Source organism: Neolamprologus brichardi, chromosome 18 (assembly GCF_056152115.1).
Source record: "Neolamprologus brichardi isolate AB-2024 chromosome 18, ASM5615211v1, whole genome shotgun sequence".
Classification (NCBI taxonomy): domain Eukaryota; kingdom Metazoa; phylum Chordata; class Actinopteri; order Cichliformes; family Cichlidae; genus Neolamprologus; species Neolamprologus brichardi.
The window spans coordinates 6,038,562-6,065,419 of NC_142121.1; the positions used below are offsets into that span (position 1 = coordinate 6,038,562).

The window sequence follows — 26,858 nt, forward strand, 5'->3', positions numbered from 1 at the left end:
AAGCATTCAAACTCTGTGTTTAAGCTAAAGTATTAGCCCGTTTAAGTGTGCATGTGCATCGGCGTGTGACTGTGAGTGTATGTAGGACATTAATGTGCTTGTATCTTTGTGTGTTTCTTAATGTTTTGTGTGTGATGCACTCAGTGCTCCAGCTCAGCGTCCCAGGTGCCCCCTTCATTTGAAGAACAGCAGTTTCTTTATTATTAATGTGCTGGCTTGCAGCGCTAGGGTAACAGCCTCTCTGGCTCTGCTCTCCGATAAAACCAGCGCTGCAGTTGCACAAATTAAAGCCCTGGATGTCGTATGAATATTCTGGTCTGTCTGCATGCTGTCTGCAGGAAAATCACAGGAGGCTTCATTTAATATGAGAAATAAATTCCAAGTTTAAGAACCAGATTTATTGAGCCCAGTTTTTAGTCTTTGCAGGATTTCAGAGGTGGGATGGTGAGGAATGCTCTTTAAAATGTGTACATTTAACTCACCAGTGTAGATGCTAGCATTGGAGGCAGGGATCCCAAACTGAGACTCGATGAATTTAGGGATGAAAGTGATGAAAGCAGTAACGATGGCGCTCTCTGCCGTGTAGGACAGGCTGACAAACAAGAAGGTCACATTGCTGAGGATCCTCACTGCGGCTTTAGGCAGGTCTGGAAGAGGGTGAAGAAAAAAAGACATGAACACAAAGTAAAGCTTTTGTTTTTTTTCTGTCAGCGTCACAACAGTGAAAATAAACCCTTCTGATTTTTGCAAATCCGTTTCATTCAGTCTGAACTACAGATGGCTGAGACAGACTGACGAGTTCCCTTTAGTTCAACTGTCCTCGTAATCTGCACGCTGTCAAAATGTGTACACATTTGCACACATGTTGTTCACTGCACACAGGTTTAGAGTAGCTTTTCTACTCTCAGGAGTACAGAAAATATGACAAGAAACAAACAGAGCTGTACTATCACAAAATAAATAAAACCACTCAACTGGGAAAAAGTGGCCGTAAATAAATATGAAATATTTCACACGGGGGTAAGAGAACCATTTAGCCCTTCAAGGGCTGCCTGTAAAAATCCTCACAATCATGAACAGCTAAAATTGAAGCCTTCAATACTACTTCCTTGATTTGGCACTTCAAATGAAAACTTTAACCACCTCCTTGGCTAAATGTTCCTAAATCAGTGCTGTGAAGAGGGGCAATGAAACCAACTCCATTTGGACTTCTTTTTCCAAACTTTGCAGCACTCAGAAGACAAAAAAAGCTTGCCGTAACACGTAACACGTTCTCTTGACTTTGCTGTCAAACCTTTTTAGGAGGAGCTGCCTGAGCAACACCGAAGTCTGCTTAAATCATCAAAGATGCTACCGCGATGTAGCAGAAAGTATATTTTGATTTAGTTGCAATCCTGAAGAGGCTACGTCCACACGTACCCGGGTATTTTTGAAAACGCAGATTTTTCTTTGCGGTTGCACCTTTCGTCCACACGTAAACGGCGTTTTCGGTCACTGAAAATGGAGATTTTTAAAAACTCCGTTTTTGCATTTACATGTGGACAAGAAAAACGCAGAAAACGCAGCGTCAAAGGTGTGCGCATTTTTTGACGTCACACTGTGCGCCACGTTATTGTTTCGGTGAAATGAATTTCTACAAAACTGTTAATTGTTCTCTCTGCAGTGTTTAAATGCTTACATATACACACACAGTTACTGTCCCTCCACACATATGACTCGGTTCTGCTTCTATGCCCCAGCTTTGTTTACTTTTTCCCACCGAGGCTTCTAAACTTCTGATTGGCCAACATTTCTACACGGTTAGGAATATATCGCCACCTGTTGCTTTGGCATGTTCCTAGCAGCCTTTTTCCTTCATTTCTGCCTTTACGTGTGGACGGGATTATTTTTTAAAACGAAAATGGAAAATCTCCGTTTTCAAAAATACCCGTGTACGTGTGGACGCAGCAACGTATGTAGTATGTGGTCATTTCATTGTTTCGGCTTGTGGCTTTCAGCGGGGTCAACACGAAACAAAAACAGGACTTTTGTGGACAACGATCAGCTCTAAACCATCTGTTGCCTCACTTGTTGCTGTGCGTGCTGAGATATATAACTGATGGTTTTATATCTTTCTACTCTGTACCCATCCTATTTTAAAATCCCATTTTAGAAGTTATTCTCTATACTAAAAGTGTAGCTATATGTGTGTGTTGGGTATATATCCAAAGAACTGTGACTTTAGCACCAGACAGCTAAAATTAATTGACTTTGGCCTCCTGCAAGCTAGGCGCTTAATATCTTTGTATTGGAAGAACGTGGATGTACCCTCAAGTCATATGTGGGTGAAGGAGATGGCATCATGTATTGTATTGGAACGACTTACTTATATTGTCAGAGGAAAGGGAGTAGATTTTGAAGAAATATGGTTACCTTTAACTGAGTTTCTGAGACATTATGAAGGGAATTAATTTAGAAAGTGATACTTGGTGCTGAGTTTTGGGTTTCTTTGTGTGTGTGGGGTTTTTTTTTTTTTTGTTATCTGTTTCTTTGTTTTTGTTGTTTTTATTTTTGGTTCGCGTCTTGCTTTGTTTGTTTTACCCATGCTGTGCATCGGTTTTGTTTTATTTTATTATTTATTTATTTTTACTATTATTGTTGTTGTTTCTTTTAATTTGTATTTGTTTATTTTGGGGACTATGTTCTTTAATATAAATCTCATGTTAACTGTACTATTATTCTTTGCTTGTTCTGTAATATAAAAGTCAATAAACATAATGTTTAAAAAAATAATTTAAAAAGTGTAACTATTGCTTTAACCCGGGCGTCTCAAAACTGAAGCTCTTTAGCCCATTCTCAGTGGAACCGCGTGGCTTTGAAAGAAAACTAGATGATCGTGATTAAGGAAATTATTTCATCCTTTATTGTTTTGGATACTGTTGTGTACTGAAAAAAAAGTTGTAATATTTTGCGTGTCATTGCCTCTGGTTACTTATTCTCTTAATTTTGCTGACTAGCTACAGATGCCAAACCCAAAAGAATGAAAGTCAAGGAGGAAAGTCAGAATTTAACAGTGATGTCACTACATCTACATGTTTGCTTTGACCACCAACACTGCTGGCTTAGCAGTACGCTTTCAGTCAAAATTACTCCAAATATATTTGGGATTCCTAATGATCCTGTTCCTGTTACTAATTATTAAATTGGGACAATTTTAAAGTGGTTAATTGGGACTCACAGGGGACATCTTAGCGTTACAGCTACTTTGTTTCAAAGTAGGCCTAAAAATGCTAACAGCTGTTTTTGTTTCTCTCTACTTCACAACTGTTTCAGAAATTCTTTGGTTTAGTCGCGTTTCCTAAATGCAAAAAAAACCCAATGTTACTTTAATGAAAATAAAAAGTTTGTGGATTGCAGAGTAGAAACATGTGGTAAACGATATGAATTACTGACATGCTCACAGGGTTATTTATACTCAATAAGCTGTATCACCTTCATTATAATGCTGAAATATGTTTTGTGGCCCCAAACGGATTTTTAGGGTAACATATTTCTCAGAAACGGCTCTGAATAGTAGAAATCTTCCTGCTTTATTCTCTTCTCTGGCAGCTGCAGTTACACGATAAGCCTCTGCTCTGTTATTCGTTTAGAGGAGGCTGACTTGGGTTCTGCATTCATTAGACTTGAAAGACCGTCTGAACTCGTCTTTAAAGGTCAATAAATTGAACTAAAGAGTTATATTTAAACAGCCCACACCCTCATAGTTCTGGGAAACACTCCTCTAATAGTTGACATCATCGATTTTCCAGTACCTTTGATGTCCTTGCCAAAGCCCATGGACGAAGTGACCGTCTGGGTCTTGTTGTTGTTGCTCTTCTCCTTGAGGACGTCGTCGTCACTGGACAGGTCGTCCAGACTCAGCTTTTTCCTCCTCTTCTTCTTCTTGTGTCGGGGCGGCAGTTTCTTGGGGAAGGTGAACATGGGGAAGATGACCAGCAGCATGGCTATGGCGCACAGCAGGAACCCGCTCCACCTACACAGCCCAGAGATTATTGAAGTAAAATATTAAAAACACATGTTTTTATTAAATTCTGAGTCCATTTTACTCCTTTTGCTACCAAAGAGTCAACCTCAGATTCGGTATCATCTCATGTGCCTCATTAATATGCACATAAACTGGTACACCATCATCTTCCTGCTATCATCACCTATAATTCATGTAGAAAGCTCGTGGCTGTTAGCTTGTGAGTCACTGATTATGCTGTCAGTCAGAGGAAGGCATCAGTGAGAGCTCTAAATAGATGACTAACCACATCTCACACACAACAACAGATTTTCAGATGATATGTGTGAAAACGTGACCTAAGGACCAAACACGTCTCGGTTTGGAAGGATTCAAACCCCGAGTTTGTTTTCAGATGCGACCGTGTTGGGAGAGGTTTCCTTTTCTTCTCACACATTTAACAGAGACGAACAGGGACAAAGTGTATTCTACCCCTCCAGACTTTAACAGTCTATTATTTGGTGTTGAGTGAAGTTCACTCTGTCTGTTATTACTGCCCCAGTCTATCATACAGAGCCACCCAAGTGCGTCCGTCCTGCGACTCATTTAATCACAGATGCGCTCACAGCTACGTTGGTCTCGTTGCATCTCTGCACCCACAGTACGGGGAAGCCGAGAGAACAAGATATTCCCGCAGTACAGCCTGTACCGAGAAGAATGCGACACTGTTAGAGTCACATACAGCAAATAAAGGATCGACTCTATAATTGGTGGACATAAGTATTAAATTGTAGCATTTCTGTTTTCCTTTTTTACTTAGTTGCATTTTTTTCTAAGATCTTTTTAGAAGTGTAACAAGTGAAAGCAGGTTAATAAGATACATTCATCCAATTGTTGTAGTTTTTATTTTTATAAGATCATGGTGTTCTGTACAGCAGGAGGCCAGTTTAAGCCAGCTGTAATTCACTAGTAAAAGACCTGAGTTGCTGCTAAGCAGCTAGCCCCAATGCAATGACCTTTGTCAGATGTAGGGATGGGTATCGTTTAGGTTTTATCCAATACCAGTGTAATGTAATAACGTGGTTAGCGTACTCAACGTAAATTACACACGAACAACATTAAGCTACTCACGCAGAGAAGAACGGCTGCTGCTGCATCATCATCCTCATCATTTCTGCTACACTGGCAGGGCTAGGGGCCAGGACTCTCCTCTTCGGGTTTTTGGGGGATGTTGCTAACTCCGGGTCCGATAACAGGCACCACACCCGCAGTAGATGTGCTCGGTGTGAGGTCTCGCAGCAAGCTATCATATTCGGCTTAAAAAAAAACCGCTATGCGTCGCCAGGCGTTTCATCGGATTCCAGGTGTTACCTCCTTTGACAGTATCACAGTATCAGCTTAAAGCACTTGTTGCAGGCTGCTGAGTTTGCATCTTTTGCTGTGAAGTACAGCCAGACTTTTGACCGCTTCGCCTTGGATATTTTTAATCTGTAGCTCTGCTCTAAAAGAACGTAAGTACCTGGACCCGCCTACTATCCTCGGAAACGTAAAATGATTGGCTAGAATTCAAAATGTATCACAGCTCAGGAAAAAAAAAAGCACGAAATAAAGCACCGAAATGTGCGCTGCTTTTCGGTCTGGTTACTACCGTTTATGTCAGAACCGGTGCCATCATGGCACCAGATACCGGTACCCATCCCTAGTCAGATATACTCCAAGGATCTGCACCATAGCTGCCAGCAGTGCTCATTCTGGTGTGGAAGTGAACTCTAACCAGAACCTGCAGCGGGTGGTTCATGAGCTCTTACGTCAAGTTCAGAGGCTGCAGAGCAGGAATGCAGTTGAGAGCCCCATTGGAGAAGCAGCTGATTATAATGCACCATTATTTATTTGTTTTCATTAGAGTGCAAATAAAAAAATCTGCAGAACAGAAAACTATAAACAGAATGAATCATTCATTAATGAAAGCGTGTGAGCCTCGTTTCCTGACATACATTTACACATAACTCCACCATCATCACCTCAAATAGAACCAAAATTTGTAAATACTGGATCTTTCAAAGTTTCGAGACTTGGAGAGTTAAATCTCTTTAGACTTGTTTCTGATACATGTACATTTATAATCTGTATTTACTTTCTGGTTTCCATTTTTAGTCGGCGCAGCATTCACCAGCCACGTTAATTTGGCTATATTTGGAGAAAAGGGGGAAAGTATTGGTCACAATGGAACCTCAAAACTATTTAACTTTTTATTAAATTTTTGAAAAATGCATCTAGATCCATAATGCACGATCTGATATCCTCGTGTTGGTGTTGTTCCCAGATCATCATACTAAAGGTTGTTCCAGGATCAACATTGCAAGTGACCAATCAGAATGTTGTGATGTCATACTTTTGTGACTTCGGGAAAAACCGGCATAAAACAAAAAACTGTACTTAAGCTGCGAGAAACCGCCTTTGTCCGCCGATCAACGGATCCTAACCCTAACCCTTTAATAAACGCTAAGCAGAATTGATATTGTCCTTGCAACATTGGAATTTCATAAATGCACGAATGGGTTGGTGCGCAAAAGAATATCGTCACAATAATGTGATTGGTCACTTGCAATGTTGAACCTGGAACAACATTTTCATGATGATCTGGGAACAACACCAACACGACGATATCAGATCATCCGTCCATAATCCTGTTCGTCTCCAAGGCAGAGCCACTGAATATCACCAAAGGGTTAACCTAGAATCCACCCCAGGTACCAACTAAAGTGTGTCTCTACCACTTTCATTAAGAAAGACACTACTGAACTATCTGTTAATGAACTGAAAGTTAGTGACCTAGGGGTTCTGCTGGACAGCTCTTTCAAATTTAACAAACAAGTGTCTTCAGTAATCAAATCTAGCTTTTACCAGCTGCGCCTTATTGCTAAGGCTTAGCACTATCTCCCTCACAAAGATCTTGAAAAGCTCATTCATGCTTTTGTGACTTCTAGATTGGATTACTGCAACTCCCTCTACTTTGGTCTTCACTCCGCTCTCCTTCACAGACTTCAGCTTGTCCAGAATGCTGCGGCTCGCCTCCTGACTGGCACTAGAAAGCATGCCTCTATCACCCCAGTTCTTATTGATTTGCATTGGTTACCCATAAAGTATCGCATTGAATTTAAAATATTGTTGCTCACCTTTAAAATCATAAATAATTTAGCCCCTCGTTATCTTGCAGATCTTCTTAGTCTATATGTCCCTGGGCGAGCCCTCAGGTCTTCAGCCCAATTACTCCTGGCTCAGCCTGGATCTAGACTTAAATCTAGAGGTGACCGTGCTTTTGCCCTGGTTGCACCGAATCTGTGGAACAACCTTCCTATCGCTATCCGTGCGTCAGACTCCGCTTTATCTTTTAAATCCCGTTTAAAAACTCATTTATTCAACATAGCTTTTCCATCTAGTTAGCGTCCCTGTTTTATATTTGGTTCAATTTCTTATTTATGTACTTTATCTTTTAGCTATATCTGTTCTTAGTAACTTTGTTCTTATATTCCCTTTTATTGTTGTATAATTAGTGCCCTTAACCTGATGACATATGTGCTACTTTGTTAATAGTCTTTTATTTATTGTCTTAATTTTCCTGTTTTTATTGTAAAGCACTTTGGTGTACCGCTGGTCTTTTAAATGTGCTATACAAATAAAGTTGTATTGTATTGTACTTAGGTAAGACAGTTTATTTACCACTAACACTCTGAGAAACTGGGGATAAAAACTCGAAGGATACTCTTCAGTGCCCCGTTTGTGAGCTTCAGCACTAAACCCAGTGAATCACACTGAAGACACAAATGTTTAACTTACTGTGTTGGTAACAGTAGTGATACTCACAGAGTGTATTTGCTTTAATGGAAATTTATATAAAAACCACCAACTTCAACATACACACATATTTTACATTTCGATGGGCTCATGGCAGACTCTTCTCACCAGTTTCCAATGAAGCGGGGATCACTCTGGTCGATGTTGACAACAGTCTTGGGGTCCACGTAAAAGCCGATGAGGACTCCACCCAGCAGGTAGCCAGCTGCTGGTCCCAGCGCTCCCATCACGTACATGATGGCTGAAAAGAGCAGAGAGAAGCAGAGAGCTCGAACTTTAAATGTGTGCAGGTTTTGGCCGAACATCAAAACTACTTTTAGAGTTGAACAACATCCAGCAGACACAAAGCAGCCTCGTCATCTCACTGGAGTCAGTTCAGATAAATCAACTCCAACATTCATGCATCTTTTCTGCTTTGTTTTGGTCTCAATCTCTTTTGAAGGCCATCAAAAGCTCCCATCTTTGACTGTGTGCTGTCTGGTGCTTTGGAAGTTTTTTAATGTGACCAAAACTGAGCTAAAACATGAACTGTGCACGTGTTTGAGAAAATCTGTTTGGATATTTTGTAGTTCCTCTTTCTCACATGTAGCACAAAAGCAGGAAGAAGTCATTTAACACAAATTTGCACTATTTTTGTGTGTATTAAGTGAGAAAACTGAAGGAGGCAGCAAACGACACGACATTAGCTACAACCAGGATCCCAAGACTGATGGGATGGTGGCAGGTTAGGAAACGGCTAAAATCGATTCTTTGTCAGACACTTCCCTTTTCCAGCAGTGCCACTAGACTAGTTTTACTGCAGCACATGTCCCAGAGTTCATCTGCTGCCCCTCAATAAATCCTAAACTTTTTTCAAGTACCTATAATTGACAGAGGAATGATTTAATACTGTGAGTACTATGAATGGATTTCATTTTGGCTACGTTCACTCTGCAGGTCTTAATGCTCAATTCCGATTTTTTGATCAAATCTGATTTTTTTGTCTGCTCGTTCACACTACAAATAAAATGCGACAGCAAACGCGCTCTAGTGTGAACGCTCAAAGCGGCCCGCATGCGCAAAAGAAGACGTCACACACAACGCGCTCTGTTTAGACCCAGAGCAACAGTATTGTTTGACTAATAGCCGTTAATATAAAGACTTTGGACTTCACGTTTCCCAATTTTTGCTTTAAGTTATTTTGTTATTAAATAATAATGTAAATAACCTAATAATGATCCTTATTGCTGTTTTAGAGGAGCAGTGCTTCAAAGGATAGTTGCAGATTTCTGTCAGAATCTGCAGATTATGCAGTACAAATAAAATGTTCACGTTTCTCCAACGTTGTCTTCCCAGCAGTTTCACCGGATGGCCAGGAAGCGTTCACGATGTCTTCTCCGGCGCTGATAATTGGTGTCTGTCTTGTGTCAGTGACATAAAAGACAGATTTAATGCGACCTGACCATTTACAGCAATCGCTTTCTGAAACATCAGATATGTATCGGATTCAGTACCACATACGAAAGTGACCCAGATCGGATTTGAAAATATCGGATTTGTGCCGTTCACACTGTCATAGCATGATCGGATATGGGTCGCATAGGATCAAAAAAATTGGATTTGATGCGCTGTCGCCTGCAGTGTGAACGTAGCCTTTGTAATGAATGCTGAAAAAGCAACCATCCATCCATAGATTGTATAAAAAGGTGGACCACTACATACACATTACTTTTTTTTTTAATCTATAAAGGAGGGCCAAAAAATATCATTTAAAATGGGTTTTTGTGAAGTTGTCAATTATGTGTGACCAGAACACTGGTTCATCCCTTGTGATAGGAGCCGTTTTTATGCTGCAATGACTCATAGGTCAGTGTTAAGGGGCTTAACAAACAAAAAACATTTCACTGAAAATGGACAGGAACGAGGACTGAACTGAAAAAGAGTGAGCTTTGCATTAGTGGGCACTGCTCTGCCATCATGGCTGAAAGTAAAAACCCGAGGTTGAACTTAAAGCTAATAAATGCTGAACAATAGTGAGGTAGATTAGCACAGCTCAGAATGCTGACTGCTCCATTAGCATTGAGAACAACCTGTACAATTACAGCATCGTGCATTTTGTTTAGCTTCTGTGTCAAAGTTTAACTATTACACTGAACTCAATGACATCTGTCAAACTGCAGGCCTTATGCAACACTAGAACTAATCTAGCCATTTACAAAAGGTCGTGTGTGTGTGTGTCATGTGTGCAGATCATATGACTGCGCAATCAGGGGGCTGCTGAGGCTGCGAATAAGATTTCTCCAATTAGAGGGAATTAAAATCTTTAATTCCTTGGCTGGAGTTGAAAGCACTTAAGAACTCAAAGCTGGGCCAGGCACTGGAGGAACCTGAAAATTATCTGAACCAAAACTGTCCTGGGAGTCCTGGGAAATACTGGGAGCACTGGGTTTCCGTCAGTGTGTCAGTGATGGCTTAAACTGTTAACTTCACTTTAGTTTTTTTTTTTTTGTTTCTATTTTTTTATTGTTTACTGTTGTTAAGCGAACACGACATATATTTTCTGACATCTGTCTTTTACATTTTTGCTAGTAATCAGCAGCAAATGAGACAAACTTTGACCAACAAGTATGAGCGCTTAAAGTTTACTTGCTTATACTTTGTTATCTGTCCTTTTTTTGTGGATACTCGTTTCGTAGAATAATTGAGATGTTTTTGGAACATGTCTGGAAAGTGAAAAGGCACTGTTCATGTTTAACTTCAAATCACTAATTTAGTCCTGTGATGATTATTTCAGTTATATCAGTGCTTGTGAACATGTAACTTGGTTTCCACTGTGTTTGTGGCCTAGAAGTGACTCAGTCAATCTAAATACAAACAGTACAGTGCACGGGGCACAGGAATGACACTAAAACTGAGATGTTTGTCTCTTAACACAGTTGTAAATGTTGTGTACCTGTTCTTTTAACCTTCTTTTAAAGAATCAAAGATGTCCATAATGACATTTTTTGATTTTGTTTTTATTAAGCAGCCAAACTAACACTTAACAAGATGCACTTAACTTTCAATTATGTAGCATGCTTTTACTTCAATGTACTATATGAAGGTTTAAAAGCCTTATTATAAATAGTGCAAATCAAACAACTTGCCACTCTTACAGTGATGTTATGTTTTTGATCATATGCTGAAGTGTGTAGTTGTGGATACTTGTTAATTAATAAAGAAATAATTTGATCTTCCTAAATACAGAACACTTCTGCAGTAGCTCTTCACAGGACGGACCAAGTTTAACTTGAAATCATGAATTTTGTAGCGTTGTTGTGGTTGATTCTTGTAAATATGTGTTGTTTTTTCCCAGTGTTTGCATGGGTAATTACAGCCCACTGTTACTGAGACCCTTAGAGTAATTGCTGAGTTCTGTTCTGTGTTCATCTCTCACTACACACGACACTTAAAACAGGCTCTTTGACTTCAGTAAATAATATTAGGTTCATTTTCTTTATCTTCCCCCCAGTCATGCAAATTTTGCATGTTCTTCCTGTGTCCAGTGGGTGTCCTCTGGTTTCCTTTCATAATTCAAAGCTGTTTAAGGATAGGCTCCAGCACCCCTAATGGCACTAAGATGGATAAGCAACTAAGAGGATGGCTCGATAGATGACCGGTGTGCATAACTTTTTCTGTGTTTTTTCCCCTCTCGCGCTGCACTGCTGCTCTCTGTCACTCTGAAGCATTGCTGCTCAGTCACACAACAAACAGGGCACAGAGAGAGCTGTTCCTCAGCTGAGTTACAAAGCAGTAGGTCACTACCCAGAGATTTATTTCTTCTTTTTTGCTAGATCTTTTTGGTAAAAACAAAACTCAATTCAATGGGTTGGAAAAACAGTTAAAAAGTAGTTAAATGTCTTGATAAACCGCCAAGACTAGCTACAGTGTAATGACTATAGCTGTGCCATATCTTATTGTATGTGATAAACCTGTGAATATTTTTATGTGACACGTGTCATATTGTGATATCATTGCTATAGTAACACCATGTGTTTGTGTTTCCTAGCCTCGGCATGTCTGACAGCAAGAGCCAAGAGAGAAGAGCAAATGGGCGGAAATGACTGATGTGTTACATGGAAGAAAAGCAGGACTTATACAACACACCAGCAAGAAAATATAAGTAAACTTTTAATATGACCATATTGCTCGGTTCTTGAGGAGTTACAAAGTTATATTACTTTGCTTATTATAAAAGAAACATGTTAAGCTGTTATTTTATACGTCTCCTTAACATTTCCAGGGAAAACACCACCTGTACTTCCATTTGACTCGTGCTGTGTTACAATGCTGCTGCTGGCACCCTGTTTCAGTAAACTCGCAATTTAATTTCGGTAGTGTGTCATCACTGACAGCAGCTCGTTGAAAAATGCCCCTCATTACTGAAACTTGTTCAGTATTTTTTTTCTATATCGTCATAAATATTAGTATCGCAAATTTTCTTGAACTATAATGACAACATTTTGATATGGTATTAATTATTATTTTTAAAAACACTTTATTCAACAGAAACATTTTCAATAATAAAAACTGACTGTTGATAATCCAGACTTGTGTATAATTTTTTAAAGTCTCATTCCCATAGCCAATAATTCACGTGATGTATCTGATCTTCTCAGAGGCTTTCAGCTCACCCGTTATAAATACAGCAGACTTGCATGGTGTCAAGACTTAGTGTAGAATAACTACAGAGGAATGGCAAAAAGCCCAAACACAATCTATAAACACCCAATTTAAACTAATCCAGTATAAATGGTTAATGAAAACATATCACCCCAACATTATTAAACAAATTTGACCCCAAAACTCCGGACATATGTGTTAAATGTGGGGAAAAAGGCACACTGATGCATTGCCTGTGGGAATGCTCAGAAATCGAAAAGTTTTGGAAAGAAGTTTTAGATGTAATTGCGCATATTACAAGTGTCGAGCTGAATCTATGTCCTAAACTATGCATCCTAGGAATTTTTCCAGCTGAAATCCAGGTGAGCAAAGTTAACCAAAAAAACCACAATCTTCCGAAATATAGCATAGCCAAATCATGGAGATCCTTTAGTAGACCACACTTGAGAACTTGGTTGTCGACACTGTCAAAATCCCTCGCTTTGGAGAAACTTACGTCTATGATAAAGGGTAAACATGCTTCCTTTAAAAAAATGTGGGGAACTTTTTTGTTATTTTTGGAAAGTGAGGAGATGATCGATAGTGAACAGAAATGACTATATCCATTCAACCTGTATGGGAGAAGTAGTGTTGTAGCTGTTAAAGAGAACCTGGGGGGCCTTCGAGTGCTGGACTGCTCAATAGAAGGACAGGAGAAGAGATGTGAAATTAAATGGACTGGAACTGAAGAGGACACAGCTTATCGTTGCAACCGCTAGTTCGGATGCCTCTCTAACTAACTTGACACCCTTGGACTAAACTTCAGCCCGAAGCCCTGGAATAATGCACTTAAACCTAATGTCTCACTGTGTTATACCTGTTTTTTTCTGGAGCACTATCTGTTAACCCTTGTTTTTTTTGGGGTTGTTTTGTTTTGCTTTGTTTTATTTATCTATATATATTTTTTTTTTCTGTAATAATATCTGAATGATCTACATGGGAGAGTATGTATAACTATATCTATGTGTTTCCCTAACACTGTTCATATACGATGTACATACATTACTATTATACACTCAAATGTTTTATTAATTTTTATTTGAACTCTCTCTTCCTGTTGGTTAAAATGTTGTTGGAAAAGCAATAAATAAATCTTTGAAAAAATAAATACAGCAGTATGCTGCTCATCTATACTATGTTGATTTTCTGACAAGGTAAATAGTTACTTCAAATAAAAATAACAGTATAATAATTCCCTCAGCTACATTTTGAAAACTGATCAATATGTACCTGCCTGCCTGATTTCTCAAAAAAAACCCAAACACTCAGCAAAATGAAAAGATTCAGCACACATTCCTCATTTAGGGAGCGTTTCCCAATCAAATCAACACATTCCAGAAATGCCGGCAGCAATGTGAGCACTGCAGTTACTCATCTGCAGAGCATCTTGACAGAACCACAATGTCTGTCTCTCCATGCCATCCTTCCACTCGATTATTATATCATCTGACTGAGAGAGCCAGACTCTGGGATGATAAAACAGAGTGATGGGATTGAGGGCTCAGGCCTTCCGAGGGGACCCGTGGATAATCCCTTACGAAGCAAAAGAAGAGGGAAAACCCTCGGCTGGCAGGTTGCCGTGTTGCACAACGTGATGCAGTAACGTGACTGTCTTCAGAGGGATAAGAGACGAGCACGCTGCCGGTCGTAGGTCAGGCAAACGGGCCCAGCTGAGATATGAGGAGCCAGCAAGAAAGTGAGAAAAATAAAAACTGAAAAGAAGATGATGAATCATACAAAGAAAGACAGACTGTGACAGCGGAGATGTGAGACCTTCATTAAAGTTTTATGATAAAGTAGTCAGGGACCAGAAGGATAATGGCTTTTCTTTGCTGCTCTTTATTTCCAACGTAGGCTGGAAGTCAAATCTTAATACATAACCATTAAGCACCAAAAACTTTTCTAAAAGCCTCTCAATCATGTGTTGTAGTTATATTAAGAATAGGGCTGAGCCATATCATACCGTTCACAGTAATACCGGTATAATTTTGGGCAGGGATAAGAAAATGAAATATCGCGATAGAATATGGGTAAACGCGCATACGCAGTGCCGTTGTTTTCATACGCACATGACGGAGAATGAGAAGGGCGAAAGCGGATCGTTAAATGAAACGGATGAAGCAGAACTGGTTTGTAAAAATGCTGCAACTTCAGTGGTGTGGAACTGGTTTAGCTTTCGTCCGTCAGATACACAACAAAGCACTATTTTTGGTAGAGCATGCTAGCGGGCCGTCGTTATTACCGTGTTGTTTGGAAAGTAAGGCACACTTAAAATCAATCCTTTGATTTTTCTGAAAATCGACAGTGCCCCTTATAATCTCGCGGGCCTTATGTATGAATTCCGGTTGTGTTTACTGACCTTGAAACGATTTTATGCACACGACGCTCGAATATCTGTCAGATGTTTCAGTACAACGTTGCTAAGCTACGAACCCGCACCGCTTGATGGATTGTCGGAGGATTACGACTATTGTAGGCGGAGCCTCGCGGAGTGATACGTACTGTGCTTCAACATAATGTTACCGTATTGTGTGTGTATAACCTCTTTTTAAGTTTTGTGGATATTATACATGGTTATGATGAGGATATGTCGGCCAGTTTCTACTGGAAATGCCTTTTGGTTAAACTGTCAGCGAGGAATTTGCATTTGCACTGTTAAATTTTTATATAATTTTAATGCACATAAAAAAAAACAGCTGCTTGTTTAAGTGAAAATACGTTGATGGATTTTTGAGGGGGGGTTTGCACTAATAAAGTTGTGGAGTTGTAAAGTATTTTGTCTAGTGTCAGTTATATCGTTATCGCAAATTTTCAAATGTATATCGTGATGAATATTTTTGGTCATATCGCCCTGCTCTAATTTAGAATTTTGCTAGATTAACCACTTTTATAAACAAAAGAAACACTTTGAAGAGAAGATTAAGATGCCTCTGAAAGATGCCCATAGGAAAGTTCATTCTCTCCATTTAACCATCCGAAATATTAGGAGCAGTATGCAGCCAATACAGCCAACTCCAGCTATAGTCCAGTGCAATGAAAGGAGAATTAATGTTTCAGTGATGGAAGAAACCGGAGCACCTAGAGGAGTGCGCAGAAGAGCCCTGCCCTGGTATGAAGCCAGGACACTGCACCTCACGAAGGTGGAGCATAAGTGAAAGGAATTATGTCTGTGCTTGTTTGTCCGTCAGCAGTATTACAATTTTTTTAAAATAAGGTGGAGCACAGGAAAAAAGACATTAAGAATATGGAGCTGGAAATTAGCATTATAGGTCCACCAGTCTAGAAGCTTGGCGAAGGTCTCTGTGAGTCCTTCCAGTTAATTAAGCAACAGTAATGTGCTTTATTTGTTAAAAGTGGTTTTATAAGCAGGTTGCAAATGCTCAAAGGAGCCAGTGTGCACTTTTTTCAGTGGTTAAAGAAATAGGTCAAAAACAAAAAATCCAACAGATGAATGTGTAAGCCACACAAACCATGCTTTCTGTCACATTTACTTCAACTATGTACTCTGCACACATATGGTTTGTCATAAAGAGGCTTTCATGAAGAGAAAAGGAAAAAGAAAGATGAAATAAAACCAGACAGGAGACAGGATGCAAAGAGAGAGGAAGCAGAAGGAGAGCAGAGTGCACACCAACCTGCTGCTGTCGAGGCAGCAGTGTTTGTGCTGATGGAGGGAAACCATCTTTGGCCTCAGCGTTCCAACGATCAATGTTAAGGTAGAATAAACCCTGGGAAGGAAAATCATCCTAAATCTAAAGTCTGCGTAACACCTTTATGATCTATAACCTTAGACCGGTTAACACTGTGCAGTCCCATTAACAACACCCTATTATAAATATATGTTATGTTTTTGCAGTGGGGGTGATGGACTTGTTTAATGGTTGTGTCTTTGTTTTATCATTCAGATACTTCGGGGTTTTATCTCTGCATAGATCCTTCTGTATGCTTGCTTTTTCTTTTATGTTGTTACATAAATTGCATCAACCTGCAGTTAAAAATCTCAGATATTTACATAAGTGATGATGTTAATTAAATAACTGTACATTACCCCTTTTAAATAAAATAAACATAAAACACTATGCATAAGTCATCCTAAGAAATACCCACAAATGTCAGTGACATAGCAGCTTATCCGCCTCCTGATCCGTCATAGTTCACAGGTCAATGCCGGTAAAGCAAGACATGTGAGCTTGAGCAGAGTTTGGGTTAAGACTAGGGATGGATACCGGTATTTCGGTGCTTTATTTCGGTGTTTTTTTTTTTCCTGAGATGTCATACACTTTGAATTCTAGCCAATCATTTTACGTTTCCCAGGATAGTAGGCGGGTCCAGGTACGTACGTTCTTTTATAGCAGAGCTACAGATTAAAAATGCCCAAGGCGAAGCGGTCAAAGTCTGGCTGTACTTCACAGCAAAAGATGCAAACTCAGCAGCCTGCAACAAGTGCTTTAAGCTGATACTGTGATACTGTCAAAGGAGGTAACACCTCAAATCTGATGAAACACCTGGTGACGCATAGCGTTTTTTTTAAAAGCCGAAAAATGCGCCGTATTTGATAGCTTGCTGCGAGACCTCACACCGAGCACATCTACTGCGGGTGGGTTGCCTGTTATCGGACCCGGAGTTTGCAACATCCCCCAAGAACCCGAAGAGGAGAGTCCTGGCCCCTAGCCCTGCCAGTGTAGCAGAAATGATGATGATGATGATGATGCAGCAGCAGCCGTTCTTCTCTGCGTGAGTAGCTTCATGTTGTTCGTGTATAATTTACGTTGAGTAGGCTAACCACGTTATTACATTAATGCATGTAAGGTGAACTAGCAAACATCATCATAGCTACATGCAGCTGTCTTCTTGTTTGATGGCAGATACTCCCTTCACCCTGGCCAAAAAGGCTAAAATGACCAAAGAAAAAGTGGAAAACAGTTAAACATGAGAGGTTTTGGACAAAGTTTGTGTTTTTTCCATTGTTTAAGCACTGCTTCCAGCCAAGAGTGATACCATATATGCCCCATAGCTGCAGAAAAGGCTAACCTTGTTATCTTTTTACAAAAAAAACAGCTGAACATGAGAGGTTTTTGGACCAATTTTGTGTTCTCCATTCTTTAAGCACCGGTTTGAGCACCGTTTAAGCACCGGCACCGTTTCAAAAGTACCGGTTTGGCACCGGTATCGGATAAAACCTAAACGATACCCATCCCTAGTTAAGACCCAAGAAGTGATCATTGTGTGTAAGTTTTATTAAAATCTGACCAAGTAGTTGTGATGAAAATGCTCATAAAAAAACAAATATAACCTTAACCATGACCACAACTTGTAGACCCACGAGGTGATTGTTATTTTGCTTTCCAAAACTACAGGAGCGTGGATTATTGTGAAATATGTACTGACAAACGGACACTTCGCCTCACTTGGTCACAAATTCACTCAATCTTTGGCCAGATGAGTTACAAACACTAATATGTCAAACATGCATGCCTCCTTTTACATGTCCAAATGCCAGGTGACAATTTGGGCAGTCTCAGTATAACTCATGGACCTCAGCTGAGGCTGAAACTTCTCTCCACACCATGCTTGAATTGAGTGACTGGATCCAAAAGGCTATTTGGATGAAGTGGTTTGTAAAGTAGACGACTCGCAGTTTTTTCTTAATTCCACAATTCAATTCAATTTTATTTAAACAGCGAAAAATCACAACAGCAGTTGCCTCAAGGTGCTTTACGCAACAGAGAAATCCCCATATGACCTCTGGCGCTTTGGCGACAGTGGGAAGGAAAAACTCCCTTTTGACAGGAAGTAACCTCCAGCAGAACAGGCTGCGGGAGCCATCTGCTTCAACAGCTTGGGGTGAGGGGAGGAAGACAGAACAAACAGACAGATGTCGGTCCAACCCCGGCTACAAAAAAAGCTGGACTGGGTATCCGTGACAACAGACTGATTTGTAATGCCATGCGTTGGCAGCAGTTCAGCAGTAGAAGCTAGCACATATATGGAGGAGGCTAAAAGCAAAGAGTGACCAATTTGGAAGTACTTCACAGTTCCTGCTACAGCTTTTCTTTTATGTTTGCAAAATTTAATTTTAACCTAACAGCAAAATGCAGTCAAGAAGCTTTGATATGACAACACTTTTATTTCTCTACTGCTCACTTGTTTACGTTCATTCTTGTTATGCTCGGACATAGAGGTGTTACAGCAAGCAGAAGCTAGGTTGTTCTTTCACTGCAACTTAATTTCACTTCACATCATGTACTACTGTAATCTAGACTGATACTGTTTCACTTCAGCTGTTAGCTTCACGTTCATTGTGCATTAGTGAAGAGAGGCAGGAAAAGGAAAGCAGCACAACTCTAAGACAGCAGCAGCCCAGGGATGTCAAAATCATCTTACAGGATGGACCACATACAGCCAACTTTGATCTGAAGTAGGCCGGACCAGTGAAACTACACGATAAATGTGTAAAATTACAGAAAATGTTGTGACAGTTCATTGCACAGACTGACCTGTAATTAAAACATATACATTTTTTAAATTTATTGTGGACTCGCTAATAGCTGAAAAACAGGAACTTTCCTGTGATTTGATTGGTGTTAGTTAGGGCTGGGCCATATCATACCGTTCACGGTAATACCGGTATAATGTTGGGCAATGACAAGAAAATGAAATATCGCGATAGAATATGGGTAAAACGCGCATGCGTAGTGCCTTTGTTTTCATACGCACATGGCGAAAAAGGCACGGCGGCAAATGACAAGGGCGAAAGTGGATCGTTGAATGAAACGGATGAACCAGAATTGGTTTGTAAAAGTGCTGCAACTTCAGTGGTGTGGAACTGGTTTAGCTTTCGTCCGTCAGATACACAAAGCACTATTTTTGGTAGAGCATGCTAGCGGGCCGTCGTTATTACCGTGTTGTTTGGAAAATACGGCACACTTAAAATCAATCCTTTGATTTTTCTGAAAATCAACAGTGCCCCTTATAATCCCGTGTGCCTTATGTATGAATTCTGGTTATGTTTACTGACCTCGAAACTATTTTATGTCGTACACGGCGCTCGAAAATCTGTCAAATGTTTCAGTACGACTTTGCTAAGCTACGAACCCGCACCGCCTGATGGATTGTCGGAGCATTACGGCTATCGTAGGCGGAGCCTCGCGGAGTGATACGTACTGTGCTTCAACGTAATATTACCGTATTGTGTGTGTATAACCTCTTTTTAAGTTTTGTGGATATTATACATGGTTATGCTGAGGATATGTCGGCCAATTTCCACTGGAAATGCCTTAAAATGGAAATGGTTAAACTGTCAGCAAGGATTTTGCATTTGCACTGTTACGTTTTTATACAACTTTAATGTAAAAAACAGCTGCTTGTTTAAGTGAAAATACATTGATGGGGTTTTTTTGCACTAATAAAGTTGTGGAGTTGTAAAGTATTTTGTCTAGTGTCAATTATATTGTCAGTTATATTGTTATCGCAAATTTTCAAATCTATATCGTGATAAATATTTTTGATCATATCGCCCTGCACTAGTGTTAGTTAATTATGTTGGCGTAGTATGAAGGAAAATCCAGTGAGCTTGATTCGAGGCTTCGCCACGACCGACTTCGGCACCCAGGCCTTATGTTTGACACCCCTGCAGTAAGCTGGGACGAGACAAGTGCAAATAAATTACATGAAAATTTTTGGTAGCACTTTAAAATAATGTCACACTATTAAGCATTAGCAAGGTATTAGCAAGTGCTGAATTAATAATTTATATAGCATTATTTCTCCTTAGTAGGCCATTTATACATAAATTATAATGACAGTGATTATGATTATGAATTCAACTAGCAGTGATAAGCTGTACATTGTGTATCGGTAACAGATGGATAAACATATGTGTATATTTACAAATGACGAGGATTAAGGAGGATTAATGTGTATAAATGTTGAATTAAGCGCTTGCTAATACCTTACTAATACTTAATAGTGGATGAATTTGTTATAATTTACTTTAAAAGTCACACAATCAATGTTTAAGTCAATCCTGATGTTTCCTTACACATCAAACAATGCCTCTCAGCTTATTCGTTTAACCCTGGCTTCGGATCAGTACCTTGCACCAGCAGATACCCAAAGCCAACATAAATCTATCCTATCTAAAAGAGTTGCATGGGTGCATTCCTAGAAAATGAGGCAGAAAGTTCAGTTTTGTCCAATATCACAATAAACAATCCTTCAAAAGTCCCAGTATCCACATCTGGATAAGATCCAGATTCTGGGTTTGTCTAAGCCCCACCTCTGGCAAACATTTTCCACAAACCTCTGTAACTTTTAGAGTAACACTGCTAATGAACAGGCAGACCAACCAAACCAGTCTCTCTCACACACAGAGGCCTCGTCCTCCTCATCAGCTTCAGCTGTACACCATGTAGCCTGAGATGTCCCTGAGGCATAAATATAATACCCTGATCCTTGACAGTGTGCCGGACTTACATAGAGAGCCTCAATATGCTGCTTGTTACACAACAGGTAGAAGCAGCCAAGCAGTCTGATCTGGTTGGATCTGGTTTGAGACACAATCTGAACTGCACTGTGAGTCATGTTTCTGTGGCGGCAGCATCAGCTGTTGCAGTGAGCAGGTAGCTAATTATCCATCTTTCCTTCCCTCTTTCACATCCTTCACCTGGCTAGCATCATGTCACTCACTGGTGTGTTGATAACTGCAGATTACTCTGTAACAATACCCTAATGTGCTGTAATACTGCTGCAGCCAAAGAGTTGCATCAACATCACGCATAATGAGCACAGAGAGCACTCTCAGGTGTTACAGCATCAAGTACAGAGTCTGCATATGTAGTTCGGCTCCCCGCTACACTGATTACACTAGTCTGGACCTGCTGGGGCAGCAACACACACTCACAGCAGGGTCGTGAAAGAGATTTATGGCAGCTGTGCATTAGAGAAAAAGCTCAGAGCTTGGAAAATGCTCATAATAAATGTAATTTGGAAATTAATGTTTAAAAAAAACATCATGAGATTGAGAAAGACACGGAGCTCAGTCAGCAGGCACGAGCTTGTGAGCCTTCAGTCTACTCAGATAAATCAGAGGCATAAATCAGGACTGGAGTTGCCAACTTTCATTTGATGTTTTATTAGATGTTTGCCTGTTGATGGTATGATTTAATCATGGTGTACGACAGTGCAGCTGCACACGACAGGATTAGTAAAAGCTGAGGCAAGCGGCGTAGCGGTACGCTAGACAGACTGGCAGACGGACAGCGCTGAGGCCAGCCCGGCTCAGGACGAGGAGGAGGAGGGAGCGCGATGAAATGTTATGGTATGACAGCGTTGTCATAGCAACCTGCTGACACAGCAAGGTCTGGTTACAACTTCCCGGCGGGACGTAAGCGCTAACGTCAGACTCCCTGCCTCCGTGAAATCTGTGAGGAGGCTTCCCGCGCGTTTCACCTCAGCACGTGTTCTGATCCTCATGTTTGTCAGCGTTTCACTCGCTCCTCACTAACCTGGCCATCACACTGCACTGCAGCTCAACAATCACAAGTACTAAAACCACAGATGTGTCCCAGCTTTAATATCACAGTTCCAAATATCGCGGCGCTTTCCAGAGACAGATTTTAAAAAGCTGAAGCGTGAGAGGCCAGGTTACCCCATCACTTCATTTCATTCTCCATTTCAATAGTTCTCTATGTGATAAAGAAGCTTTATCACATCAGCGTGCAGTTTAAACAGGCCCAAGTGGTTCATTTATATTTGTTTATCAAAATAAAATATCTGCACATTTTAAATTTGTACAGGAAATCAGGACAGAAGACATAATAACATTAGTATGGAATCAAATTAATGGTGTAGCCCATTAAAGGTCTATGGTCGTTTGTGCCTTTGCGTGAAATAACCGATTTCTTTTGTAACAGATTTAGAGCAGCATCAAATAAACTGCGTAATCATTTTGCAAACTCTATTACTGCACTGACTTTATTATCATTATCTGAACTGAAGGTTTCCTGTTTTGCATTTGCAGTGTGGGTAATTTTCGAGCAAGCTTTGACTGCTTGCAGGTAAAAAGCTGGGTGGAGCGCTAACACGTTTACTGAAATGAAATCTCAAAACCAATTTCCAACCATTGGGGACTTAGCCTTCATAATTCATTCTAAATAAACAATGACCAGTGCACAGAAGAAGTAGTTAGTCAGTCATCAAGGGACAAAAATATGTAAAACAACCAGCGATGTGGTCATTTATCCCCTGAGAGGAAGCAGTTATAATATAAAAGACTTCTTCACAGGGAAGTAAAAGGGTTTTAAAAGTGTTAACACTTGTTAACACAAAACTCTTCTGATTTTGTGCGTTTGTTTGTGTTGAAGTCTGCAAGTGTGCCTTTATGCTGATTAAATTATGACCACACCTCTCTAACACACTATTCCAGAAACTACAGAGCCTCAGAATCAGAGCCATTAAAATCCACTTAAGCATTAAAATTGACGCATTTCCAATAACCCAAAATAATACTTTTTAAAAGAAAAAACAGGATTTGAGTAAAGATTAGCGTTGTGCTAGCATTTTAATGAAATCATGCATTAGAGTAGAACAGCTTGGAAGCAGAGATTCCCAGGTTAACTATACTTAGTTTCTGGGGCAGATGAGATAAACAGGCAGTGTAACCTGGGCTTTATGAAATATTGGGAAGTCCACTAGAGTTTTAAGTAAAGTTGACGGGCTGCGTGACTGGGATTTACAGCATTAGCGGTCTTCTGGCTTCAAATCTTTTAAAATATTAAAGTGAGGAAGGACAGCACCTGGATCCCAGAGTGGATCATTAAATACCAACATATCCTCTCTAACTCTGGAAATCTTAGTACAGAAAAGCGGAGTTCCCCTCTGTGAAATAACAGAACTTTCAGTCAAAGATTTAATTAAACCGTTTTAAAATTGCTGACAAGAAAACCTGTTACGTTTTAGAACATGACCACACATTAAACCCACACTAAACGTAGCCAACAGACACACACAGACAGGTTTAGCAAACCAACTGGTTTGTGGCTTTTGCTGTTAATCCCCGACGGTGAGTCTTTTTTTAATGCACTACCTCTGCATTAAAAAAAAAGAGAGACAAGTGAACTGCAGCCTGGTATTAACGCAAACCCCCAGTGATGATCTTTTAATTCCACTGCAACACAAGAGCAGGAAACCAGACCTGATCCGAGAGAACAGCCTGACACCAAAGTGGTAAAATAATAGCATCGGCCACATGAATTTCTTCCTGACCTATATATGAGCCATTCCCTGAACACACCGACGGCAGCTTTTCAGCTACAGCAGACAAACGGGCAGGAACAAAACTTTTTAGACGCTTTTGTTATTGAAGTGTGATTTAAATCAGAGCATTGAAGCCGATTCCTGCTCGAGGAGCTCCAGCTGCAGGCTTTTACTCGGGCTTATAAGGAATTGTAAAGAACCAAGAAAAAAGCCCTACAAAGGCTTAAAAGAAGTCAGTAACGCACATTTCCTGTCATCGCTTCATAAGAAGTGTGCAGGCGAAGATGAGATGAATCTCAAAAACTGCAGTAAAGTAACCGACTTTCAAATGCACCTGCCTCTGAGTTTATATGTAAGCTTTACATCCACACAAGGTGAACCGCGTCCACGAGTGACTGCTCGTTTTTTTATTTTTCACATTTCCTGCGCTTTTATTTCCAGATTGTTCCTCGATTTGTCTTGTTACGTTCACCTTGAGAGGTCTACCTCCTCAAATCCTTCTTTTTTGTATTTCTTGTATCTCTGCGTGTTCAGCCCCATAACAGCGATTCAAACTGTAATCCTGAAACAAAACTATCTGCTCTCCAAAAACTAAGCACCAGGATTTACCTCCGACTTCAGCAAATACATATTTAGAAGTTAATGTCTTGTTTAAAACTCTACATGCTGTCTCAATCGTTTATTTTATAGTGAGCGGAGCCCTTTCAGGGCTGGCAAAGTCACACCTCGTATCAACATCAACAGTACCAGTGACGCTGCATTGTCTCCATTTACACATATTTCTAAAAAAGTATTTAAAAGTAGCAGTCACCTTCAAAATAAAATACACCAAACTGACAAAGTCTAAGTGTAGTTTATCAACGATTGGGGTTATCAAGAGCGTTTGGTGGCAGAAATGGGACGAGCTCCATGATGTTTATTTATTTATGTTTCAATCCCAGCTTCTCATTGGCCTCACACGCGCCGGTCAGGAACAAACTTAGGGCCAAATGTGGCCCCGTGTTGCACAACACCTGGTCTGATCTAAGCTGCAAACACAACTCAAGTAGGATAAACAGATTTATACAGCAGTGAATACCATTTATTACCCAACACCATGAGTGTCTATGGTATATAACAGCATAGTGTTGAACTGCTAACCCTGCCTGTTTTGCCTGTTCCTCTCTTACTTAAAAAGAAAAAGAAAGAAAGCACTCAGAGGTAAATAACACCAAATCCTTCCTCTCACGTTGTCTCTGCTGCTGACCAGATCAATATTTGAGAACACAAACCCAGAAACATGATAACCCACCCTCGTGTCATGTGTGGCTCAAATCTGGAGAGTGAAACGCTGCTGAAGCAGCTCGTAAGAACATCTGATGCTCCTCAAAGGAAAAACAAAACAGTTTTGTTAGAAATCCGAGTGTGTTCAAGCTGTGACAGCATGAGGGCTTCATGCCTTCACTTTACAGGTTGCTTTTTCCTGGAGCTTGACGACTTTTCAAAGAAAGAATCAATTGGCTGACAGAAAAGTAACTCACAGCAGTTTTAAGATGAACTGCTGGCTCGTTAATTCTGTGATTTATAGGCCAAGCAGAAAGCGCAACATTCTTCTTCTCGATGTTGTAAACTTCTTCAGGTATAATCAAAGAGCGCAATAATCATCCTTTTTTTAAATGTAGACGTACAGACTCAGTGTAAAGTAAAGTTAATACCTCAAACCAGCGGTCCCCAACGCCCGGGCCTCGGACCGGTACCGGTCCGTGAGTCGTTTGGTACCAGGCTGCAAGAGTTGAGGCTCAAGTGTGAAATGTATAGTTTTCAGGGTTTTTATCGGTTTTCAGCGTTATTTTGTTATCGTTTTTATCGTTTACTCGGTTTTCCTGGGTCTTTTCACGTGTGTTATGAATAAATCTTCTTTTTTTCGGTACCGGTACTAGTTTTATTTTGTTGTATTTATCCGCGACACCTTAACCCTTTAAGACCTACCATAGAACCAAGTCCTCCAGAGCTTATATTATATTTTTACATGCTGTGGAGCCATTTTTGGGAGCATTTCAAGTTGCTATACATCAATACAACCATTATAGCCCAGATTTTAATAATATGTCTGCATTAAGTGCATAGTAATTACATAAATTGCAAAAAAGTGCAATAAACTACAAAAAAAATTTAAATCGTTTGTTTTTTTAACATATATTTCTAGTTATTTCTAGTTATTTATTTTGAGTGTCTTCATAGTTTTATTTTTGAAATACACCAATTTTTATATACTGCAGGAAAAATGAAAATAAATATTATAGTGCAAATTTGCAAAAAAAGCAGCATATGCATCAAAATAAACTATTTCCAGCAGTGCAATATGAGTCCTAAGCATCCCAGAAAGGACACAGAAAGTCATAAAGTCAAACATAACTTTTAAAAACACCAGTATAGGCTCATGAGGCCTTGATGGTAAAAAACTACATTTCCGCGGAAATGACGTCACTTCCGGTTTCAGGCAGGTCATGGCGGACATGCAAAAGTTCATGCTGACGTCCATTCCAACGTAGGAAGTGTTATGAACAGCTGATCGGATCGGCAAAGCGTGTTTCTGGAATATTATGTTTTTGTTGCTGCAAGCGCTTTTTATGCAGTTTTTGTAAAGTTATATGTGGAAGGAAACTGTGACCGAGGACAGCCTGATGGCATAAGATGTAAGTACAACTCCTCCGGTTTCATATGCAAAAAAAATTATTGCGCTAGCTCACGTGGTTGCAGAGCTACCGGGATTTAAAAATAGTTGCGCAAAACGGAGCGTGCCCGCTCTGACCGGCTTTAAAGTCCGTCCGTGTCGCAAAAAAGGTTGGGGACCGCTGCCTCAAACCACTAAATGGATCACAGTATCTAAACATGTAGCTTATTCTATTAATTGGGTAACCACCACAACTCGTGGTGGCCTAGTTGAATATTTCTGAATCACTTCCACCTCAACAACAACTTCACCACTTACTGTGACAAATGTAGATCATGCCGATGGGAAGAATACATCAGACTAAATAAGGCACGGTAGCTAATTTCAACAGTTATTGTAAAATGTTGTTTACGTTGTTTCTCATCATTTCTC

The 26,858-nt window shown here is 40.0% G+C and overlaps 1 protein-coding gene across 2 annotated transcripts in view; it reads right to left on the reverse strand.

Annotated features, from left to right (window-relative positions):
• LOC102796233 (solute carrier organic anion transporter family member 5A1-like) overlaps nt 1–26,858 on the reverse strand; it is a 56,100-nt gene that overhangs the window by 18,481 nt on the left and 10,761 nt on the right. For both annotated transcript variants that reach the window (XM_087832079.1, XM_087832078.1), the window contains 3 exons: nt 7,946–8,078; nt 3,792–4,012; nt 483–647 (listed from right to left, as the gene is read on the reverse strand). In XM_087832079.1, coding sequence (XP_087688205.1) covers nt 483–647; nt 3,792–4,012; nt 7,946–8,078 — 519 coding nt within the window. The remainder of the gene's footprint in view (nt 1–482; nt 648–3,791; nt 4,013–7,945; nt 8,079–26,858) is intronic.